The sequence below is a fragment of the Glossina fuscipes genome, unplaced genomic scaffold, assembly GCF_014805625.2.
Source record: "Glossina fuscipes isolate IAEA_lab_2018 unplaced genomic scaffold, Yale_Gfus_2 221, whole genome shotgun sequence".
Classification (NCBI taxonomy): domain Eukaryota; kingdom Metazoa; phylum Arthropoda; class Insecta; order Diptera; family Glossinidae; genus Glossina; species Glossina fuscipes.
In genome coordinates, this window is record NW_023998564.1 from 833359 (window position 1) to 853996 (window position 20638).

At 34.5% G+C, this 20638-nt stretch overlaps 1 protein-coding gene across 8 annotated transcripts in view; it reads right to left on the minus strand.

The window, feature by feature from the left end:
• Positions 1 to 20638, minus strand: part of LOC119642249 (apoptosis-stimulating of p53 protein 1) — a 107977-nt gene that overhangs the window by 2442 nt on the left and 84897 nt on the right. For 4 of the 8 annotated variants that reach the window (XM_038041330.1, XM_038041329.1, XM_038041328.1 and 1 more), the window contains exons 4-8: positions 14982 to 15249; positions 5876 to 6090; positions 2020 to 4364; positions 1730 to 1947; positions 1467 to 1669 (exon numbers count right to left, since the gene is read on the minus strand). In XM_038041330.1, the coding sequence (XP_037897258.1) occupies positions 1467 to 1669; positions 1730 to 1947; positions 2020 to 4364; positions 5876 to 6090; positions 14982 to 15249 (3249 nt within the window). The other 4 variants (XR_005247986.1, XR_005247985.1, XM_038041326.1 and 1 more) reach the window with 2 other exon arrangements.

Sequence of the window (20638 nt, forward strand, 5' to 3'; positions counted from 1 at the left end):
ACTCATTTCCTGAGTTTCATTTTCATCTGAGACCATTTTCCGATATTCGCAGATACAGCTCACGTTCGCCTTAATCTATCTTAATCTATTATCTTTATATCCTGTGAGAGTAATCGTCGCTATTTACTGCTTCAGAAATGGACCTCACAGTCAGTGGAGAGCATTCACTGGCCCGATGTTAACGAATTTTTTTGTGACCAGAGTTAAAAGATTTTGCATTAAACGTCGTTTGGCTTCATCAAGACGAAGTTAGGCTGCGACAACTTTCTCCATATCATCTTCTCTTTACTAACTTCTTTTTGATTGTCAACGAGTTAGCAGACATAAGCGACGTCTCCTAAATGACAGATCACTTTAAAAAAAAAAACAACAACAGGGCAAACACTTGATTTACATCGCCTGGCAAGCAAATGTTTCGAGAAATTGCGATTTCAAATGGACTGTAAGGATAGGTATTTATAACTGTGAAGTATATCTTGTAGTGTTATTTGAAATCGTTCGCTTATAGCAGTAAACCAGACTTTATGCACGCATTAAAAAGTAGTATCGGTAAAATTGGGGCAGATTTAGGGAACAAAATGCTCGAAAACTGGAGTCATTGAATGGTTATTTCAATCGTTTCACTTGTACTCAGAACTTATTTACAACATTTTGGGAAATTAATGCATGCAATATTTATTGGAAAGAATCATTACCACTTTTGATGTTTTTTACTAATTGTGAGAGAACCTGTTTCTTTAAGGTACTGATGTTTAAGTTTAACGTTGGAACCCCCAACGTTTTGCATATAATATAGTACTGTGTTCTGAAATGATCAAGGAATGTTTGTGTAAAGTCTCAGCTTCCTATCTTCATTTTTGTGAGATTAGCGATTTCACAAAGGTTATGGATCAAAATGACACATAACGATATAAATATATATATCTCATCGGTATCTCGAAAGCTAGACTAATGTATCTACTTGGATAGGGAAAAACTGATTATGAGCATTTTTGAAAGTCTTCAAATAAATATGGGTCTATTCGGAAAGCCATTTGGTTTTTTTTTTTTTAAATCACAGACCATTTTTTAATTAAATATAAATAAATAAATAATAATAAATAGATTATAGAATTCGATAATAAAAGTCATCGAAAAATATTGGAAATATTTACACACTTCATAATCGTATTTTTAAGTTCAACATTTCAAGAAAGCTTTATTAACCCACGCGGTAGTTTTAGAGAAATCGAGACGATCTTCTTTTTTCTATCCATAAAGTTTAGGTTCAATTGTTGCAATTGTAGCTTAATGGAGAGACTAGATTTTGCTATTATACGTAATTAATAAGGTCGAGATCTGCCTGATTATAGAAAGCATAAAAATTGAATTGTAATTCAGAAATCTTTCCATTAACAACTTTTTTTATAGAGGTACGCAGACATTTTTCATTTCAACAGAGTATTAAGACTATTTGTTCAACTTACTCCCAGCAAATTTCTTGGTACATAGCCTTCCTCATCGTTGGAATTTTTGGCCCACCACCATTCACTTTCGGCATCATCGCCCTTACGTAATATAGTCAAACGGTCGTTGACACTAAAAGTTAGTTCGTCGTTGTTTTGAGCTTCGTACGAAAAGACTGCAAACACTTCTCCATTGTGAAGTATGCCGAGTTTTTCTTGAATGTCTGAAACGAACGGATTAGGAAATCATTTCTAACATTTTTTTGTTTTAATTGTCAACCTACTATACAAATACTCGGAACAGCCATCGAAACCTTCTTCGTCTTCTTCACATTTTTCGGCTGGGGTTTCATGATCGGAGAGAGTAGCAGCAAATAAACATGCTCCATTCTCTACCAAAAATTTCACCATAGCCAAATTATTACAGCTAGCAGCACAATGCAATGGCGTCCAGCCATCGGAATCTTGTGCGTTGACATCACAACCAAATTCCACTAGGAACCTAGTCGCGGAGATAAAAGAGAATAACACGTTAACTTTAGCAAGAAATGGGAGTTTTTTCGTTGGAACCTACTTGACAATATCAAAGTGACCGGCACAAATCGCATTGTGTAAAGCTGTTATGCCCTCATCATTAGCTGCACTAGGATTGGCCACTTGCATAGCAGTTTTTTTTACTAGCTCTAGTTCACCTTCTAAACTAGCATCTAATAGTAAAGCCAGAGGATCGAAACTAACACGACGCGTAAGCTTTGGTTTACTACTACTCGCCATATTGTTGCTACTTGAACCAGTTCGCAAGCGTCTTTTTAAACTATCCGGAGACGTTTTGCTTTCTTCGTTGATATTTGTAGTACTATTCTCAAGACGATCAGTTTCATCCGCGCTAATTTGCGATTGAGGCGATAAGGTATTGGGCGAATGTAGCGTTTGTTTCTGTTGCTGCCCATTATTGCTGTTATCATTATTTGCCGACTCGATACCAGTCTCCGAGTTATTATTTCCACGCTTATCATTGTACAGAAAATTGGATGTTGAACCTGTTTCTGCTTTACGTCCCACTTGTTGAATGTTCGCCGGTTTGGTGAAAATTGTAGTGGATTTTAAACGTGGTTGTTCCGATAATGGTTGCTTCCGTATAGTTAAAGGTTTGGCTTTAATCGGTAAGTTATCATTAATATTTTGCGACTGCAGGGCAGTAGCAGTATTCTCTCCTGTTGGTGTACCGGAAGAGAGATTCGATTTTTTACTGCTTATTTCATGAGATACTTCATGGTTAGCCATTTTGGTAGGCTTTGGGGGTAAGGCGGGCCTCTCTGAGTTACTACTTATGAGCAGGGGAAGACTGGGTGCGGACGCAGACGAGGCTACTGATGTCACGTTAGATGAAACCACATTAGGAGCTACGCGATTAACTTTCGGACTATACGGTATCATTTTCGGTATAGAACTTGTCACCGAAGTAGGCGCCACACTACTTATAGGTTTACGCGGTGGTACAGCTAAGCTACCAGAAGTTAATGGTTTTGGCTTACTTAATACTACTGAATTACTTTCAGGTCCAGCATTAGATGTAACTGTCGCTGTAGTCGCATTCGAAACGGCGATCGCTATCGACTTATTAGCTGCACCTAATGGCATGCTATGGACCGTTAGCTGTTGGGTATTCTTTTCCGATAAAGTTTCGCTGGTTACCGCCATTTCGGATTTTTTCTTTTCCAGATCAGATTTCTCTCGCGCCACAAAGTGTTGATGGGAATTCGGTAATATTTGACTGGAAAATGGTGAGCTGCTATTCAATTTGTTCACAAGAGTCGAGGGTGGAGAAGAAACCGATGCTGACGTATTACTACTTAATATGCTTTTCGGTATTTTACTGCCTTGTTGCGCCGAACTATTCGAGCTTTGTACATCTGCAGTATTTACAGTGATTGCATTATCTTTGTTAAGATCCCTTTTTTTAGGGCCAACTTCGGCGTATATATGATGAGAGGTATCAGTTTCTACAGACGTTTGCGTAGCAGGCGCTGTTGTAACTCCACTTGTTGATAATGAGGTTGACGCAATTGGCAACTGTTGCGCCTGCGTTTCCATGGTTTTCGTGCCTATCGAAGCCGTTAGCATTTTTTTTGCTAATTTTGATTCATCGCTCTCTGCAGCAAAGAAATTCGCGGTATTGGTTGAGTTAGCATTCAAGTGATTGCTTGTTGCCGTTGGATTTGCTTGGCTGTGCGTTAAATTCAATTTGACATGGGCATGATCCTGGATAAGTTGATTTTGCTGATTGGTGTTGGCCGTCGCAGCAGCGTGCTTTAAAATGTTACCTAAATACGATGCTGTGGGCGTTATGTTAGATTTCTGCGGTGTGTGAATGTATGGCTCGACAGCTGCTACATTGCCACGCGAGATATTACGATTCGTTTCACGGTTGATGATATTCGAGAATTTATTGCTTGTGTTTTTACTGCTATTTGCATATGATTGACCGGCATGGGCAGCCTGCTGTTTTTGTAGTAATTGCTGTTTAAGGGCAGCTACCCCTGTTTTGGGTGCTAGGGTGGTTGGATAGCTTACTTCCGTACTGTAAACGTTGTGATGTGCTTGAGCAGTTGCTACAGGTGACGGCTGATGATGCTGTTGATGTGCTGGCTGATGTAATTGCTGCGTTGTTTGCTGCATTAGCTGTGGACTTATATTTATTTTGGCATTTGGCGGTTGATGTAATTGTTGTTGCTGTTGTTGATGCTGTTGGTGTTGGGCGTTTGTACTTTGTACATTAGCTGCTTTCTTCCGTTGTAAACGTGCCTGCAATTCATAAATTCTTTGATCCACTGATCTCAGTTCAGCTTGACGTTGCTGTAAAGCTTCACGCTGTAAATGTAATCGAGCATCTTGTTGAAGTGACAACTGATTGCGATACTAAAAGAATAACAATAGACAATCAAAAATTCTATTTAGAGTTGATTTAAAATTATGAAGATAAAGGAACATGTTCAAAAAGGCATATAATAAATCAAATAAACTACTAAAGAGGAAGATATGTTAGTTTTAAAAACTTAAATAATTTTATGATGCTTTTCATATCAATTAAAAAAAAAAAGAAAATTTAATCGCCATGAAAAAATAAAGGTTAAATTGATAAAAAAAGTAAACGAAGTAAGAAAACTGTACGAGGTCTCGATCGAATCTTTTATACCCATCACCGTGATCTTAAAAAAAGGAAAGAATTTAATTTTCATTCTCTATAATATTAGAAGGCCAAGGATAATTTTTCTGTTTTCAGAATGGAAAAATCCAAATTTATATGGCATACGTGTTGAACTTTATGAGCAAAAAGCATGGAAAGCAGAGGTGTGCTCAGTTTTTGTTGCATACGTGTGTGGGAGCTGTAGGCTTGTCCTATAGCCCATTTCGAGCATTTTGAATTCTTTTGCGAACCATAAAATGTTTGCCACAAGTACTGCATAGGTGGACAGATGGACAGATGAACAGACGCACATGCTTAATTCGATTCAGAAGTTGATTATGATCCAGAATATATACATTGTGCGGTCTCCGAAGCTACCTTCTGGGTGTCTACACTTAATCCGGAATAAAGGAGGCTAAGAGAGAAGAAGGGTCTTAAAGAAAAATTTTTTATTTTGTAGAAGCATAATGTTTTAAATAAAGATCAATTGTACGACCTTGCACTAACAGCTTATACTTCTAAAACCAGCTATTTGCTATGCTATACTTTCCATACCAAAAATATTAGTAGAATCTTGTTTATACAGCGCGGAGAAGATGCCATTAATAGCATTTTGGGGGATTGCAATTCAAATATCGCTTTCATTCGCCGAATATACTAACATAGGGAGTTAAATTAATGGTCTTTGCTATAGGGCCCGCAAGGTTTTAATTTGTCACCGTTTATGCGGTAAAGCGTTGGCAACTCAAAAAAGGAAACGGTTGAGACTTAGTGGAAATCGAGCATTATACGAGAGAGCTATGCGTTTTTATTGTTTCAAAAATAACAAAAGTTTGGTCATACTTCTTCGAAAATGAGGCCGGTCAAGCAATGACTGTTACTGGTGCTCGACATCTAAATTGAATGATATTGATGTGAACGCCATGTGGTTTCAACAAGGCGATCTCCCATGCAGTTATTGCATGGGGCACTTTTTTGGTCGCCTGCTGTCACGTTTCGTCGATCAGAATTTCGATAAACGAGCCAGCAATGTCGAGAAGGCCTGATGTGCACGAAACCTTATCCTATACACGTTACGAGTCAATAAAAAAATTGCAATTGAAAAAATAAATTCTGTTTTCTATTTAATTCGAATCTTGCGTACATTTCGGGACACCATATATAAGCGCGAATACTGGATTAAAAGATATAATCGAGGGTAAGTAGTTAAGCAAAATGCTGTAAAAAAGAAGCTATTAGTTACCATTAGTTCTCTTCGTAATTTTTCTAATTCACGTGAAGCTTGAGGCGGCAACGGTTGCCCTGTACTGCTGCCACCTGCTATCAAATTGATAGGACATCTTCGATCTCTTCGTAGTTCTTCAAGTTGTCGGGTAAGGGCTTCAACTTTTGCGACTGCCAGGCTAAGTTCTTTCTCCTTTTCACTAAATAAAGCTCTGATGGAATCCAAGTCGTTACCTGTAACAAACATTAAAAAAAATGTAAGTAAGAAAAAGAAATCCGCTTTTTTTGGCTTAATGTTCTGTTTATATGATTATTAAATTAGATTTGTGATTTTTCTCTTATAATGTATGACAGTCGGATTAACAGATTACTTAATACTTAATACGATTTTTATGCATTACAGTTGAATGAAAACGTTTTTGATCTATACATATTATAGCTCTTATGTAAAAGTGTACAATGTAACGTTACGTTGCTTTATGAACTTAATTCGTTGCTTCTTTTTTGCAAGTCGAAAAAGATTTTCTCATTGAAATAAACGTGAAGTCATCAATTAATCCATATTCGTCTGCACACTCATAGATATAAAATTCAATGAATGTAGTGCACGAAAGGATAACTTGGCTGGTAATTGTCGTCACAAGTAGAAATGCAAGCATTTTACTAGTCTTCTTTTTTCTACTCACCATCGTAGGATGAGTTGTACAGTCAACTGTCTTGTAACGCAATAACACGATTTCCACACGGACACAAATATTCTAACAATTCAAGTGACTGGAGAACTTTGTCTATGGTTGCACTTACTCGATGCGTTCAATTTTTGATGTTGACATTAATAGGTTATTCCCTATCCCAATTATCGAGGAATTTGCTTGAAAGTAAACAACCGATCAAGCTTAACTTTCCGTCAATACATTGCTTACTTCTGAGATTCTACATCAGAGATTCTACAAATCAATTAATTTGTATTAATTTTGATCTTGTCACAAAGCGGAATAATTTTATCTGATTTGTCTTAATTCCATTGTTTTCTTAACGCGTTTACCACAGAACAGCTTCAGCGAATGCCTATAAGGCTCATACATTCCTGAGTAGCACCAAATTGTAAATCGATCTAAGCTTTTCCGATGAATGTGCGTGGTAAGTATTTTTCTGATAGAATTCAAATTTGGCGAAAACATTGAAACTTCTTGCGGGTGCTCCGATAAAAAGAGAGAAGAAACCGGTCAAAAAATACACGTACAATGAGACATAAACTTGAAAACGTCCCTATCTTCAAAAGTACGTCTAACTGCGTTTTTGTACATTACGTGTAAACGCTTATACAACAAAGGTGGCCCTACCATATCTGCACAACAATGGAAAAAAATCGGTCAGATCCATCTAATATTATGTACCAAAATTTATTCTTTCACTTCGCTTTGTTTCGTTTCCTTCATTCTTTGCAGCGCATCCGTCTGTTCCGCTTGTATTTATCCTACAAGTTACAATTTCCGAGATATATTGATGATATTTTGTAACCCAAGGACGAACGCTATTGAAAATATTCGAGTCGGACTACGGACACGTTATTGTGAAAGGTCGTTATATGAATAAATTTATTAAGCGAACAGGTGCAGAGTATTTAATGATGGGCTGTGGCTTACTATAGTGTTTTGACTTGTTTAATATCGGAAGTCTAACATAATTTTCTTCGTTTCTTTTTCGCGATTAATTTGCTTGCTGATTGATATGGGAAAACTGAACGCTTTCACCATCATTACAGTAAAAGTTCTACGGAAAACCAGAATTTTATTCCGTCTACCATAAAATTATTTAAGTTTCAATTCTTGCTGTGTTTCCTATCTCAGAACGAATGGACAAGTATACATAATTAATTGAATGAGAATATATCGAGGAAGGCCCCCACTATTTTTATGTGTTGCTAAAGAATGCCAAGGTTACATATAAAGTATCCTTCGCTTTACTTTAATATGAACGTTGCAAATAGCTATTACGTATTACATCTATATATATATGAAAAATTGACATGGAAATGCGAAAGAAAGTTCAATTGGTTTATTGAATGGTTACCCCAATTAACTTTATGTTGTATGCGTTGTACGCGTACATTGTGTACCCGACAACAAAATTTACTAAAACTCAATTAAATTTTCATTATTCAAAATAAATCTTTTTTACGGCTGAATATCATAAAGTGCCTACAATTATAAGAAATCTATTTAATGCGTAATATGCTTGGATGTATTCATAGGCGTATATTTATAGGCGTCCAATATATATAAAAAGTTTCCTGTCACAGATTGCCAATAATCGTCACGTTAATTGCATTTTACACCGATTGAAATATTGTCACATTGAGAAAACTTAATTGCCTTCAATTCCAAATAGTTATACTGTAAAAAAGCGGAACTTTATTCAATCAATTAAGGAATTTTAATGTGAACTTTTGCCACAAGTTTTTTCATCACCTGTGCTCAATAATTGACTGTTGTTTTCAGTAGTTTCAAAAAACACTTAATTAAATCACATTTTCATGGATTGTGACTTGCCTTATTCTACATTAATTTTTTTATGCTATTTTCAATGAGCAAACAAACCAATAAAATCGTTATAGTTGGACAAGGCCAACCATTAAATATCTTACACCACTTTACTTGATATAATGCTTCGTTTATTTTCGTCAAAAAATAGCAAAATCTAGATGTACATATGAAGTTAACTTTTTTATCGGAGAAATTATTAGTCCTTACGATCTTCATTATTTTTTTAATATGGACATATTACCTAGGGGATCTCTACCCTAATCGTCTAACACGTCACGTCTGGTAGAAAGAAGAAAAGAAGTAGAAAGATATTATGAGTTGTACGCCCTAACGATAAGTGTTATGCCTTGAACGGCTAAACATTCACTATAGCAATGACCTAAAACAACTCTATCGTACTTGCGACTTGAACCCGTTGGAAACTGACTGACTCGCGGTTCTTAGTTGCTCCGCGGATAAAATATAAAACATTAAGAATTTGCGCATAAAGACTAACTTTTTATGATAATTTTCATATGGGCACAGGTGTAACAAATAGACTAATATGGCGGCAGTGTAGTATAGTAAATTTACAAATTTAAATTTAAAACAACTTTCATAAAATGCCATATAAAAGCTTAATTTCTGTAAAGATGTTCATATCGTACAGAGGAGTCAGAAGAGATGATCGTACTATATTCTAATTTTCTGCATTCGTTTATTATGCTAAAAGTAGTCTTTAGTTTTCAACGAGTTTTCTGGCAAAATGTTAATATTTTTTTCCATATAATAACTTTTTTAAAAAAAAGCATCTTACATTACGAATGATCGTAGAAATGATTCGAGCCAATCCATTTAAAACAATGTGCATCCTTAGGTTTAAGATATTTACATATTAAATTACATCAAAGGTTATTCAATAAAAGGTGAATAGTCTATCTCAAGAGTCCTTATCACAATTGCTAGGAGTGAGTATAGGAAGCATTTTTCATTGATAATCATTTTGAACTGTCGGAATATTAAATACTCTTAAGATCTACTTGTTCGGCTTTTTAATAATTTAAGTGAAGATAAGCGAAGATAGTACGTATCCAGGTTTTAGATTTTAGTTTATCATACGACTGTTTAGCTAAGTATTCTTTCTTTTGCATTGACATAAAGAACTTTTGATTTAACTAAAGAATACTAGCAGAGACTGTTGTACTAATTAGTTTCGAATGGGTGAAACTATGATACTTGCCTTTTAGCAAGGAAAATATAATAAATAGTTATTTTCATAAGCGTATTCTTATCAAAGTTGGTTTTGGGAGAAAAATATTTCATTTCTTTTTTTTAATTCTCCATTCATTTCGTTCATTTCATTTCAGTTCCTAAGCACGAATAGCGTCGCTTACTTAAATCGTAGTAATCGATGTTTTATAACCAGGCAGGGATGATGGAAGGCAAAGATCAAGCATCTCTTTAAACAAATCGATAAGGTTTTTTGTCTTTCCCCGCTTATACGATTATGAGTTATATGTGTCAAAAACTATAAATGTAAGATCGTTGACGATGTCAACATTTGTGAGGGACATGTGTAGAAGCATAAAAAAAATGGAAAAACAAATTGGAAAATCGAATTTACGTAGCCCATGAAATTTGAAAAGTCACCTTTTCTTTGAACGTACCCCGTGTTTGGTGAATTGTGATTTAATCACTCATTTTTTCTGAAATAATTTAAAAACAAAAACTATTGGAACTATTGAACTATTGAAAGTTTATCTTGCAAACAACACGATGTAACAGTTCTTCTTTTATATATATCTTTATATCTGTCCTGCAATAGGACATGAAGACTCGGCTTCGTTTCCCGTGATTTATGTCTATGCGCATATATAAGATTTTACTTGCTCGAGCATAAGAACTTTAAAGCCTAAAGAAACCTAACCGAAAAGTACTTGTGACTATTTTCGTCACAAGCAGGACTGTCGTGTGCGTATTACAAGCTCTGTATATTCGTAGGATTCTTAAAAGATTTGAGAGATACTTTTTCCTATTAACTACAAATTATAACAAGTATTCAAATTTATTAGAAATATTACGGTACACCATAAATACAAATTTTGATACAAATGGTTCCCCAAACTTCCCTGCAAGAAGAAGAAAAAGTCATGCTAAGTTGCATCGTTTAAGGACTGCCCTCATAGTAAATGTGATTTAACAATAGAAGTGAAACCTTATGTCAAATAATAACGTAGAAAAGGTATACATGCTTAACTCTATCACTTTCCGAAAAGGATACATTAAAGTTGAAAATGTAATACTTGTTAATCGCAAAAATGCACATACGCTTGGTTGGTATTCCATTACAATTATACCGATATAGATCGATTTTAAATTGAAAAAAATAGTAGCGTTACAAATGTGTACATACGTATACACATGTATGAGTGTATGTTAAGGATTAATTTGCGAACATATACGGTTATCTATCGTAAAAGATACATCAGCAGTAACATGGGCGCTACTAGCGCAGAATAGAATATGATAAGATGTGAGAGAAAGGGAGAAGGAGAGATGGATAGAGAGAGTTTGTATAAAACATATTGGTAAGCACAAAGAGCAACGCTACCGAAACGTCATAAATCGCGTGGCAGTCATAAAGAAACCTCAGATTGCTTTTGTGACGTTTATGATTTCTTAATATTCTGACGTTTAATCACAAATTTTGGCTATTTAGGGAAATCGCAAAGGCATAACAATCTGTTGAGCAGATCGTAAAGAATTTTTTTTGTTATTTAATAGTGTAATATGCAGCAGTTTAAAAAGAAAATTTATAAAAGAAGAATAACAAATTTTTTTGAAATAAGCCTTAATTTAAGGGAAATAAAAGATGGAAAACAAATTTTCCGTAAGGCATTTTTATGTCACTATACATAAATATATACATATATGCTTGAAGCGCTCAATACTTGATGTGTTAAACATTTGAAATTCCCCTAACCTTTAATAATGTGTAGTGAAATAAAAGTATGAAGTAAGAATGAAGTAAATCTATTTTCCACTTCTCTCTACATTATAAAGGTTTAATTCTTTATGTGGCTCAAGGCTTCTTTTCAGTTAGCTTTTCGCATTCCATTTCTTCTATTTGCAGGTTTTCCAATGATACTCCTCGACTTACGGAGACCTATACTTGACGGGCTATGAATATCTCAAGTTCCAGGTATATCACGTCACCATCTACAATACTACATTGTATCTTATGGACAGTGGAAACTCAAGTACGATTCTGTGTCCACGAATGGTACAGAGAAAAAAACTCGAGTTTCCATACTAGCGGGAAAATAAATTAAATTAAGCCTTATAAAAACTTTATAAACTAACACTAATCTCTTACAGTAGAGTACAGGGTAAAAGACTGTTAAGACATTTAAGAAAAAAAAATCTTTGAGGCGACATGAAACTCGAAAAATATTTTTGTCCCTTTGTGGTCAGGTAATACAAATAGATTTTTCTAAAAAAGTATGTTTTCCTATGTCAATTAGACTATAATGTCTTTTTTCACTACTGTACTCCTTGGCTTAGGGATTAGAACCATGTAAGCGTGATAATTACTTGATCATACCGAGTCAATCATCACATTTTCAAGAGCTGCGATTTATGTCTACAGATTAATTGCAAATGTAATATGTAACGGAATTCGCTTTTGATACCATACATTACATGTGGTGCATGGTATATCAAGTGTGTGGAGAGGTATGCAATAGAAGAACTTGAGATAGATCTACCTGTTATTACACCGTTCGATTCGTAAGCGTTCTCTTCTAAACTTATTTATGTGTTTGTCTGTCCCTCTAATGTCTGAATTAAGAACTGCCGCCCTATCGACTATATTCGCATCATCTGGCCAACAAGACAGCGTTATAATATATGTTTCAAATGAGAAAAGACTCCTTTAGCTCAAAAGATTTGAATCAAAATATGAAGTTATAGCGCAAATTGAAAGTTATTTTGAGAGTTTTGACAAATCTTTGTCGTGGATACGTTAGCCTGATTGTACCACTTTTAAAGGAGACTATACCGCGAAATAAAGTGAGTTTTGCGAAAAGAAAGATACAAAATGTTTTCTCTACTTGGTCCCGCGACTTTTTAATTGATGTTTTACAAAAAAAGCGAACTTTCAAAGTCTCTGCTTAAATGCCAAATTAACCATTCCTTAATAATAACATTCCAAACATTCCAAATAATAACATCTTACACATGAGTGGAGTGACAGCCCACATATGCAAACAGGTATGTTGATATGTGTATATGTGTCTATACGTTTCTTCTTCTATGTGCTTGTGTTCACATTCTATCCTTTTATTAGGCACATGTCAAGAAGACTTTTCATGAGTGTGACACTTTTGAATTATTCTTATGAACGAAATTTTTAGTTGAATTGCAAAACAAAGACATTAACAAATGGAATTCATTAAAATATAAATGATTGTAATATATTTATAGAAGCGTTTGTGTTTTTTTTTTTATTAATGGTCACATAAATTCTTTTAATGTTTTAACTTAACTAGCTTTGCAAGCACAAACGTGCAGAAGTTTAAATCTAGTTATAAAATGCATACGAAATGATTACTTTACGCACTAGAGAAGGTGACAAATATACCCGTTTAGTTATTCCATCTGCAACCCTTCGAAGTATAAGCCAAAGATCCCGTGGTCAGAGATCAGCTCAGGATTTGCTTGGCTTAAATTATTCGATAAATAATTGAATTATTTTTGTATGTCCTTCAGTTTATAAAACAAAAAGTTCAAACTTTACATATTTTATACATTACGATCTTCCGTCTCACATATTGTCTTCTTGTATGTAATCAGGCTAATACTTCCATTTTTTACTCCTTTCACTAGCGACTGTAAATTGAATAGCTTTGTTGATGGCACATTGCCAATATTTTTGAATGGGCGTACAAGTGAGATGTTGCCTTAAGTGTAAATGTCAGTAACGCTATTAGATAGTGACAATGATAGTTTGCCTAAACGTAAGGCTATCAAATCTGCATGAACTTTCCTTGATCTTTGAAAATATTTCGAAAGCTGATGACGTCTAATTATATCTTGCGAGTATTCCAGTGTTTTTACTGTAAACTCTGTTAATTCGGTTCATTTCGATAATTTCTAAAGTAAGCATGAAATGTTATCAAAACATTCACCAATTAAGGGCTCTTGTAAATATTTGTCGCCTGATCTCTTGCTCTTTTTTTATTGACCCGTCTGTTCTTTTGGAAGTACAGATACCAGTGCCATTCACCGCATTTTGTCTGACTCAATGGGATTTACCCATGTGATGTTCGCACAATTGTAAAAATAAATTGCTGTTACTTATACTAAGATTTGCAATTATAAACACGACGCAAACAAATTTCTCTAAATAATTTGGATAAATAGTAAAAGATATTGAAGCGAATTTTGTTTGTTTATTTTGATTTCAATAAAAAACAATTTGGATGGGTTAAGCAAACTCAAGAAAGACGATTCTTATAATCGTATTATATATGCCTTTAATACAATGAACATAATTTATTTTAACTTAATTTAAAAAATTTAAATAAGAGTTGCACTCGGGCATTTAATGCGATATAGTTTATAATTATTTATAAGTACTAAATAATAAAAGTTTGTCTAGTAGATAGTAAAAAGTATAAATTAGTTCTAGTCCATAATACATACTTCATTAACACATGAGGTAAAATGTATTAACACAATATTATAATGCAATGATTGATATCGTGCGTACCGCGGATTCGCCTTACAACGAATTTCACTGTGCAGAGAAATGGTCGCAATCGCATAAGTTGAACAACGATTTTATATAATCAATACGATCGTCTTTTGAAAACCAAAAATTAAAAAAACCTTATTAAATTGTTTGCGGAAAGAAAAAAAGAATTGATAATTGGTGCTACATTGGGATAACCTAAGAGGAAGGAAATTCCTTGAGACTCTTGAGGGAAGTTAGAACCAAGTTTACTGAGCAAGAATGATGACGAATGATGATATACTTGAATAAGTTTCGTTAAAAAATCTGCTCCAAGGATCAATCTTCTGTATTCAAGCCTAACTAAATTGATAAAACATAACTGATATTGGTACGGAAATGAAGGCTTGCTAATATCTTCGCCCAAACTGAAGAAATTTTTTTTAAGATTGCTTTAATCATATGGCCGTAATAATGATAATTGATCCGGATGGGTACCCTAGGTTTTCTTTACTTATATCTACTCCGTCCTACACCACACAAGATACAAAGTTACACTAACCTGGTGAAGATGTATACAACGCCCGTATAGCGCTTTATTTTTAAAAAAGACGATGTAGGAAAAGCTTTAAGATGTTGTTGGATGGGAGGAGCCCGACCTAAAGCGGGGTGTGTTTAGTAAGCGAACGCTCATTTGCTTATGTCTAAAGTATAATAAAATGATGCAAGGTGTGTGAAGTAATAACACCAGTGAAGTTTATTATTCGGTCTAAGTATATTATAATATGGGTTATACACTCACGTAAGTATAAATTATTATATTTGCGTGTTCGTATGTAAATTAATGTAAAGTATATTGCACTTACTTAATGTAACGTTGTAAGTCTTTTGCAAATCCACTTGACCTCTTAAAGCACGCAAACGTCTTAATTTTGATTCTTGAGCTTCGACACGTTCACGCAACCGTCGCAAACGTTCACCCTCGGCATTAGCGACTGCATTGCGTACTTCTTGCTGTTTAAGAAAACGTAAACGTTGCTCCTTGGTGGCTAACAGTTGATGTTGTGAGTCGATTTGTTGTTGTTGACGCAATGCCATCGCCCTTAATTCGGCTGATGTCAGCCTGCCAGGCAACTGCAATATAAACATACAAGAAAGAGAAAATAGAAATTAATAAATTTTGTAAATTTAAAAAAAAAAGTTTAACTATAAATGGACTAAAAATAAATAAAATAATTTGAAGATTTAAATGTAATAAAAAAAATAAAAAAAAAAACTATTATTTTTATTATATTTAAAGATTAACTTGTAACATTTGAAGCATTTCATCGTTAAAACACTTACTGCCTTAGCTGAGCGTGAAAGACTTGATGTTACTTAAAGTCCTTATAAAAACGTTCTTATTTGATGGGCGGATGGTTGGTGGCTTCATGGAAGAAAAGACTTACATTTAATTTTGGTTCGGCTGTCACTACTGCCATGTGGTTATTGCAGGAACGTTGTTGTCTCGGTGCTGGCATTAGTGTCGGTGGCATTTTGGGTAGATTACCGGATACAGGACGGCACACACACGTCAGCATATTGTAAAAGTTGAAATCAATTCCTCTTACTCTAGCTTTAATCTACTCTTGTCACCTTTGAGAATTTCTTTACGGTTTCTTTTCTTTTTCTTTTTCTGTTTTTGTTGTTTTTACTGTTTTCTTTTTTTATCACATTCACAAGTGCCCAAACATATATGTGCTCGAGTGTTAGTGTCAGACAATCTAGTAGCAGTAATAACAATGAAACGTTGTTCTGCAGTGAGCAACACAAATTGCATAATTTTTTAAACATTTAAGTGCATTCTTATGTGATCGTTGATGTATCGTCATTTCCATCATCATTTGATTTCCGTTATGTACGAACCAGCAAAAAAAAAGGAAAATTATGCAAAGGATATGTGTGTGCTTGAAGAATGAAAGACATTCGCATACGTGTATGATAGGTTGTTTACCGTAACTGTTTCCTTTCGCTATTTACACATATCCAAAGAATATTTTGTCGTCTTATTTGATTTTTTCATTAATTTTTTTTTTGCTTCTTTTTCCTCAATTTTATGAATGCATGCACATAGAAATTGTGCAACGTGTCTGTCTAACTGTTATGGCTGCGGTTCCAGATATTTCGAACGTTTGATTTTTAATTAAAAGATTGCGAAGAACTTGTATAGTTTTTTCTTTATTTGCTTTTTTAACACATCAATTCATATATATGTGTGCAAAAATTTGCGTGGGTGGATATGCCTGATTGAATGGACAATTGAAGAGTGCTCGTGTAGGTGAGTTCATACTTTGAATAGATGTACGTGTAGTACGGTTACCTATGACAACATTGACAGCACAAAACAATTGTGCCTAACAACTAAGTTTGATGTCTTCTTTTTTCTTCTTCCTTTTTTGTCGTTTGCTGTCGTGTTTACACCTTGCCCATTTGCTCTCCATTGGAGACTGACAAGGATTGAGAAACAGTAACAAAAACAACAGCGTCAACAAATAATATAAAAATCGTTAAATTCAAAAAAATTTTCAAATCGACTTCGTTTTTTCTTTTTTTTTCTGTCTACGTTGCATATTTATATATGTACATATTTTTTTTTTTTTTTCATGAAATGACAAAATAAGCTGCGACAACCAACTTGGTGGAGGCATTTTCAATGTTAGTTAATTGCATTGCTAACAGCAATAGTTGCAACATCCATATATTGGAAATATGCAATAATCTTCTTTTTTTCTTTTTTTTTCCATAGAAACGAGTAAAATTAAATGAAATTTAATTTTTACGTGAAAATGAAGATATTTAGGTTTATTTGAAATGTATTATTTTGTGTGAACCCAACGCTTTTTTTAGACGGTAGGTGCTTTCCTTCTGTGCAAAACAAATTTGGTGATGTGTTTCGAAACTTTCAAAAATTCGTGTGAAATACCTTGCAAAAAAATAATGAAATCCATATTGCATAGATATAAAATAAAAACGATTCATTCTTATCACAAAAAACCAAGTAAGATTAGTGTCCAATGAAAATTCAGTCCACACTACTAATATAAAAATTAAATTTGAAATAAGGAATAAAAATCAATTTTCCAACTATTGATCATTGTTTGATTAGAAGTATGCACTTTTATTACGAACTGCCTAAAAAGTGCTATCATTAGTAGATACGTCCGATACGTTTAATATAATTGTAGAGTTTCATTGAAATGATAAATTTCGTGCTTTATTAACGGCCAAGTAACAGTTTAGCAAGTCACTAATACATGTGTGGGCATAAATCGACTGATCTCTCATCACAGTATTACGTCAATTATATTGTGTACGGAAATTCGTGCAAAAAAGATATATTTGCTCGCATTGCATTCATATTTAAAAAAAAAGGGAGAATCCAAAATCCTTAAGGGGATGGATCACTATAAGTTTTTCAAAAAATCTATTTTTTTTCTTCTATGTAACCTTCTAGAGTACCTAAAAAAATTTCTTTACTTGCAAAAAATATTTTCTTTGATTTCGGAGTTTTCCCACTTACTTTGTTACCTCGTTTCATGGTTTGACTTCTCTTCAGAAATTATTTATATCGACTTAAAAGACATTTCGAACACGAAATACGTTAACTGAGTCAGTACTGGAAAGGGCGTACGCGTTTGAACATGTCGACTGACGTACGATTTTGATGACAATTTGATTGTTATTCTAAATGTCATTAAAGTTTTTGAAATGAATATTGGTACTCAATCATGCAATTTTTGCATTGAAGTCGATGCTAACCGGATCAAGGAGGTTGAGCGGTGTTTGATAGGTGGGGCAAGCATAAAACCTTCACTGAAGTGAATACAGCCCACTAAGGTAGGCCACATTTTTGAAGATATGTCTTTGCTAAAAATGTGTTCGCTAACTTACATTTTATCGCGAAGTAAAATATAATAATTAATATTATTATAAATTAAAAAATATTAGCAAACAATCACATTCCTACTAACTCTCATGGCCGGTTATAACGCAAACACTGTAAGAATGTAATGTCCAAATTGAGTTATAACAATTTTCAGAAAGGTAACGCTGCCCCAAATTTTCGAAAAATGCTGCTAGCTATGGGAAAAACTTAAATGCATTATTAATTTCCTTTTTTTATCACTGCCAAAATCGCCAACTGGAATAAATTCGATAACATTTTGCATAACTAATTTAGTGTCGTACACGTGTGGTGGCAATTAATGGTGATGCTGCTGCGTCATATTCCAATTTTCGATTTTGATTCCAAGGGTTTGAGAGGGGTGTCCAGTCTTATTAGACGAAAATCGAGCCTTAAACTCTTAAAGATGTTGCGAACAGCTTAGCAGTTGATAAATCCACTGATTCTAGGCATTTGCATGCGATGGGAAAGATCCAAAACGATAGATAATTGGTACCATACGAAAGGACTGAAAATGCGATCAATAGAAGCAAAGTCATCCTCTTGCATGGCAACGCCCGGTCACACTTTGCAAGAGTTGTTAAGGATACACTGTTGCAGCTCGAATGAAAGAGCCGCACCTAGTCTGCTCAACAGACATTCCTTTAAGAAGAACGAAAATGGGCCAATGAGTGGATCGGTGCTAAACGGATCTCGTTCTTTCGAGTCGGTACCTCCGATATTGCCAGAAAGATGCAAGAAAATTATGGAGAATATTTTGGTTAATATATATTGTACCAACTTTTCTTAATAAATGCCTTTTTCAAGTGAAAACATAATCGAAATATGTGCAGGCATCTAATTTAATGAAATTGGTTCAAATCGTCCCAGTTTTTATCCTAACCATGGCAAAAATCAATTTGTAGTAGGTAATATTTTGTGGTTTTTTCCTTCCAATAGATAACTTTTGCAACGTTTAAAATCCGCCTGAGGGACCGAAGGCGAGGAATCTCGACTCGCAGCTAAATGGTCGTGGGTTCGAATCTCTAGTGCGGTATGGTTTTTAATAAAAGGCCGACAGCTTTTAGAGATGGTAGCGCTTTTAAGGGTTTAGTCTTAGAATTTATTTCCCTGGCGAAATTAATAATAATAATAATAATGATGCAACCTTCAACTTTATTAAGCTGTTCCATAGCGCGTTAGAAAGGCGGTTGCAATGATAATTAAGAGCAAAAAACATCGTGACGTTTATGAATTTAACTGAAGGTAGATTATCTTTTGTCTTCTTTTGAATATAAATTATTATATAAAAAAGGTTTTTTTTGAGATAAACGAACTAAACGAACTAAACCGAACTAAAAGCTGAAACATAAATTGCATTTTAATCGCTTTAGTATGAATATAAATGAAAGCTTGGTGCGCTTACTGTTTAAGAAATTTGATTTTTTCTCAACGCCCCAGGCTTTAGCGTATAGTCAGATAAAAGTAGCTTTCATCAAATTTATTTTCCCACCTTCACTTCATTAGACAAAAGTTTACACATTAACAACCATAGTTTGTCGCGTTCTACTATCTAAATCTTCTTATTAAATACCAACATCAAGTGGAATGTTACGAAAAAGATAATCCGTCACGTCATGATGGTTACCTTATTTGGCAAGGGGGCACAGCGGCACTTAGCTTGTCGCATTCTACTCTTCAAGCGTTTTCATCAAATAACCGAGGATTATTAGAAAAAAAATTCTCCACAACATTGTGGTGCACGCTACACTTAAAGTGCAATAGAGGCACTTAGCTTATTGCATTGCACACTCCAAGCCCTCTCATTTAACACAAACATCAAGGGGGATTGCAAAGAAAAAGGTAACTTGTGTACAGAAAATTTCACTACAACATATGGTATTGTTAACGGAATGAAAGCTGTCTGCAAAATTTCCGCATGATCAGAAATACCCAAGAATCTGAAATATCAATTGACAGTTTCACTCCGAAGATACCTTTTGGCGGTCGTCACTTTGCTTACGTAGTAAAATTTAGTACACCGTGTCGTATTGTCACCGTAAATGCAGTGAAGTGACCGAAATATCGATTGAACGTTTTCAAGAAAGCGGACTAAACAAAAGTCTGTAATGAACCAAAATTGCGAAGAAAAGTTATACTTAACTCGTCTAAAGCGATCAAGATTTGCCCGCTTGTGTATAAGTTTATGGCATCTATGGTGAAGACGTTTCATCAAAATTACCTTCTTTCTGCTTCAGACATTACAATGTTAAACACGCGTCGCTCTCTGGTCGACCAATCATTAATAAAATCGATAAAGCTCTTCAGACCGTTGAGAAAGGCCGGTGTATCTCATCTTGTGATATCTCTACGAAATTAAATGTTGGTCAAAAAAAGTTTTGAATAGAAAGGGACCGCAATCGTATTATGGGCTGACTCCATCCACTCTTTATTATGTGAAACTAATGATATTAAAGTATGTGATTGACCTTGAATTTGATAGACAGAAAAAGATTCGTCTTCCATTACGACAACGCCGCAAAAATACATACATTTTTAATGAATCGCCAAAAAAGAAGAGGTTTTATTGCATCCAACAAA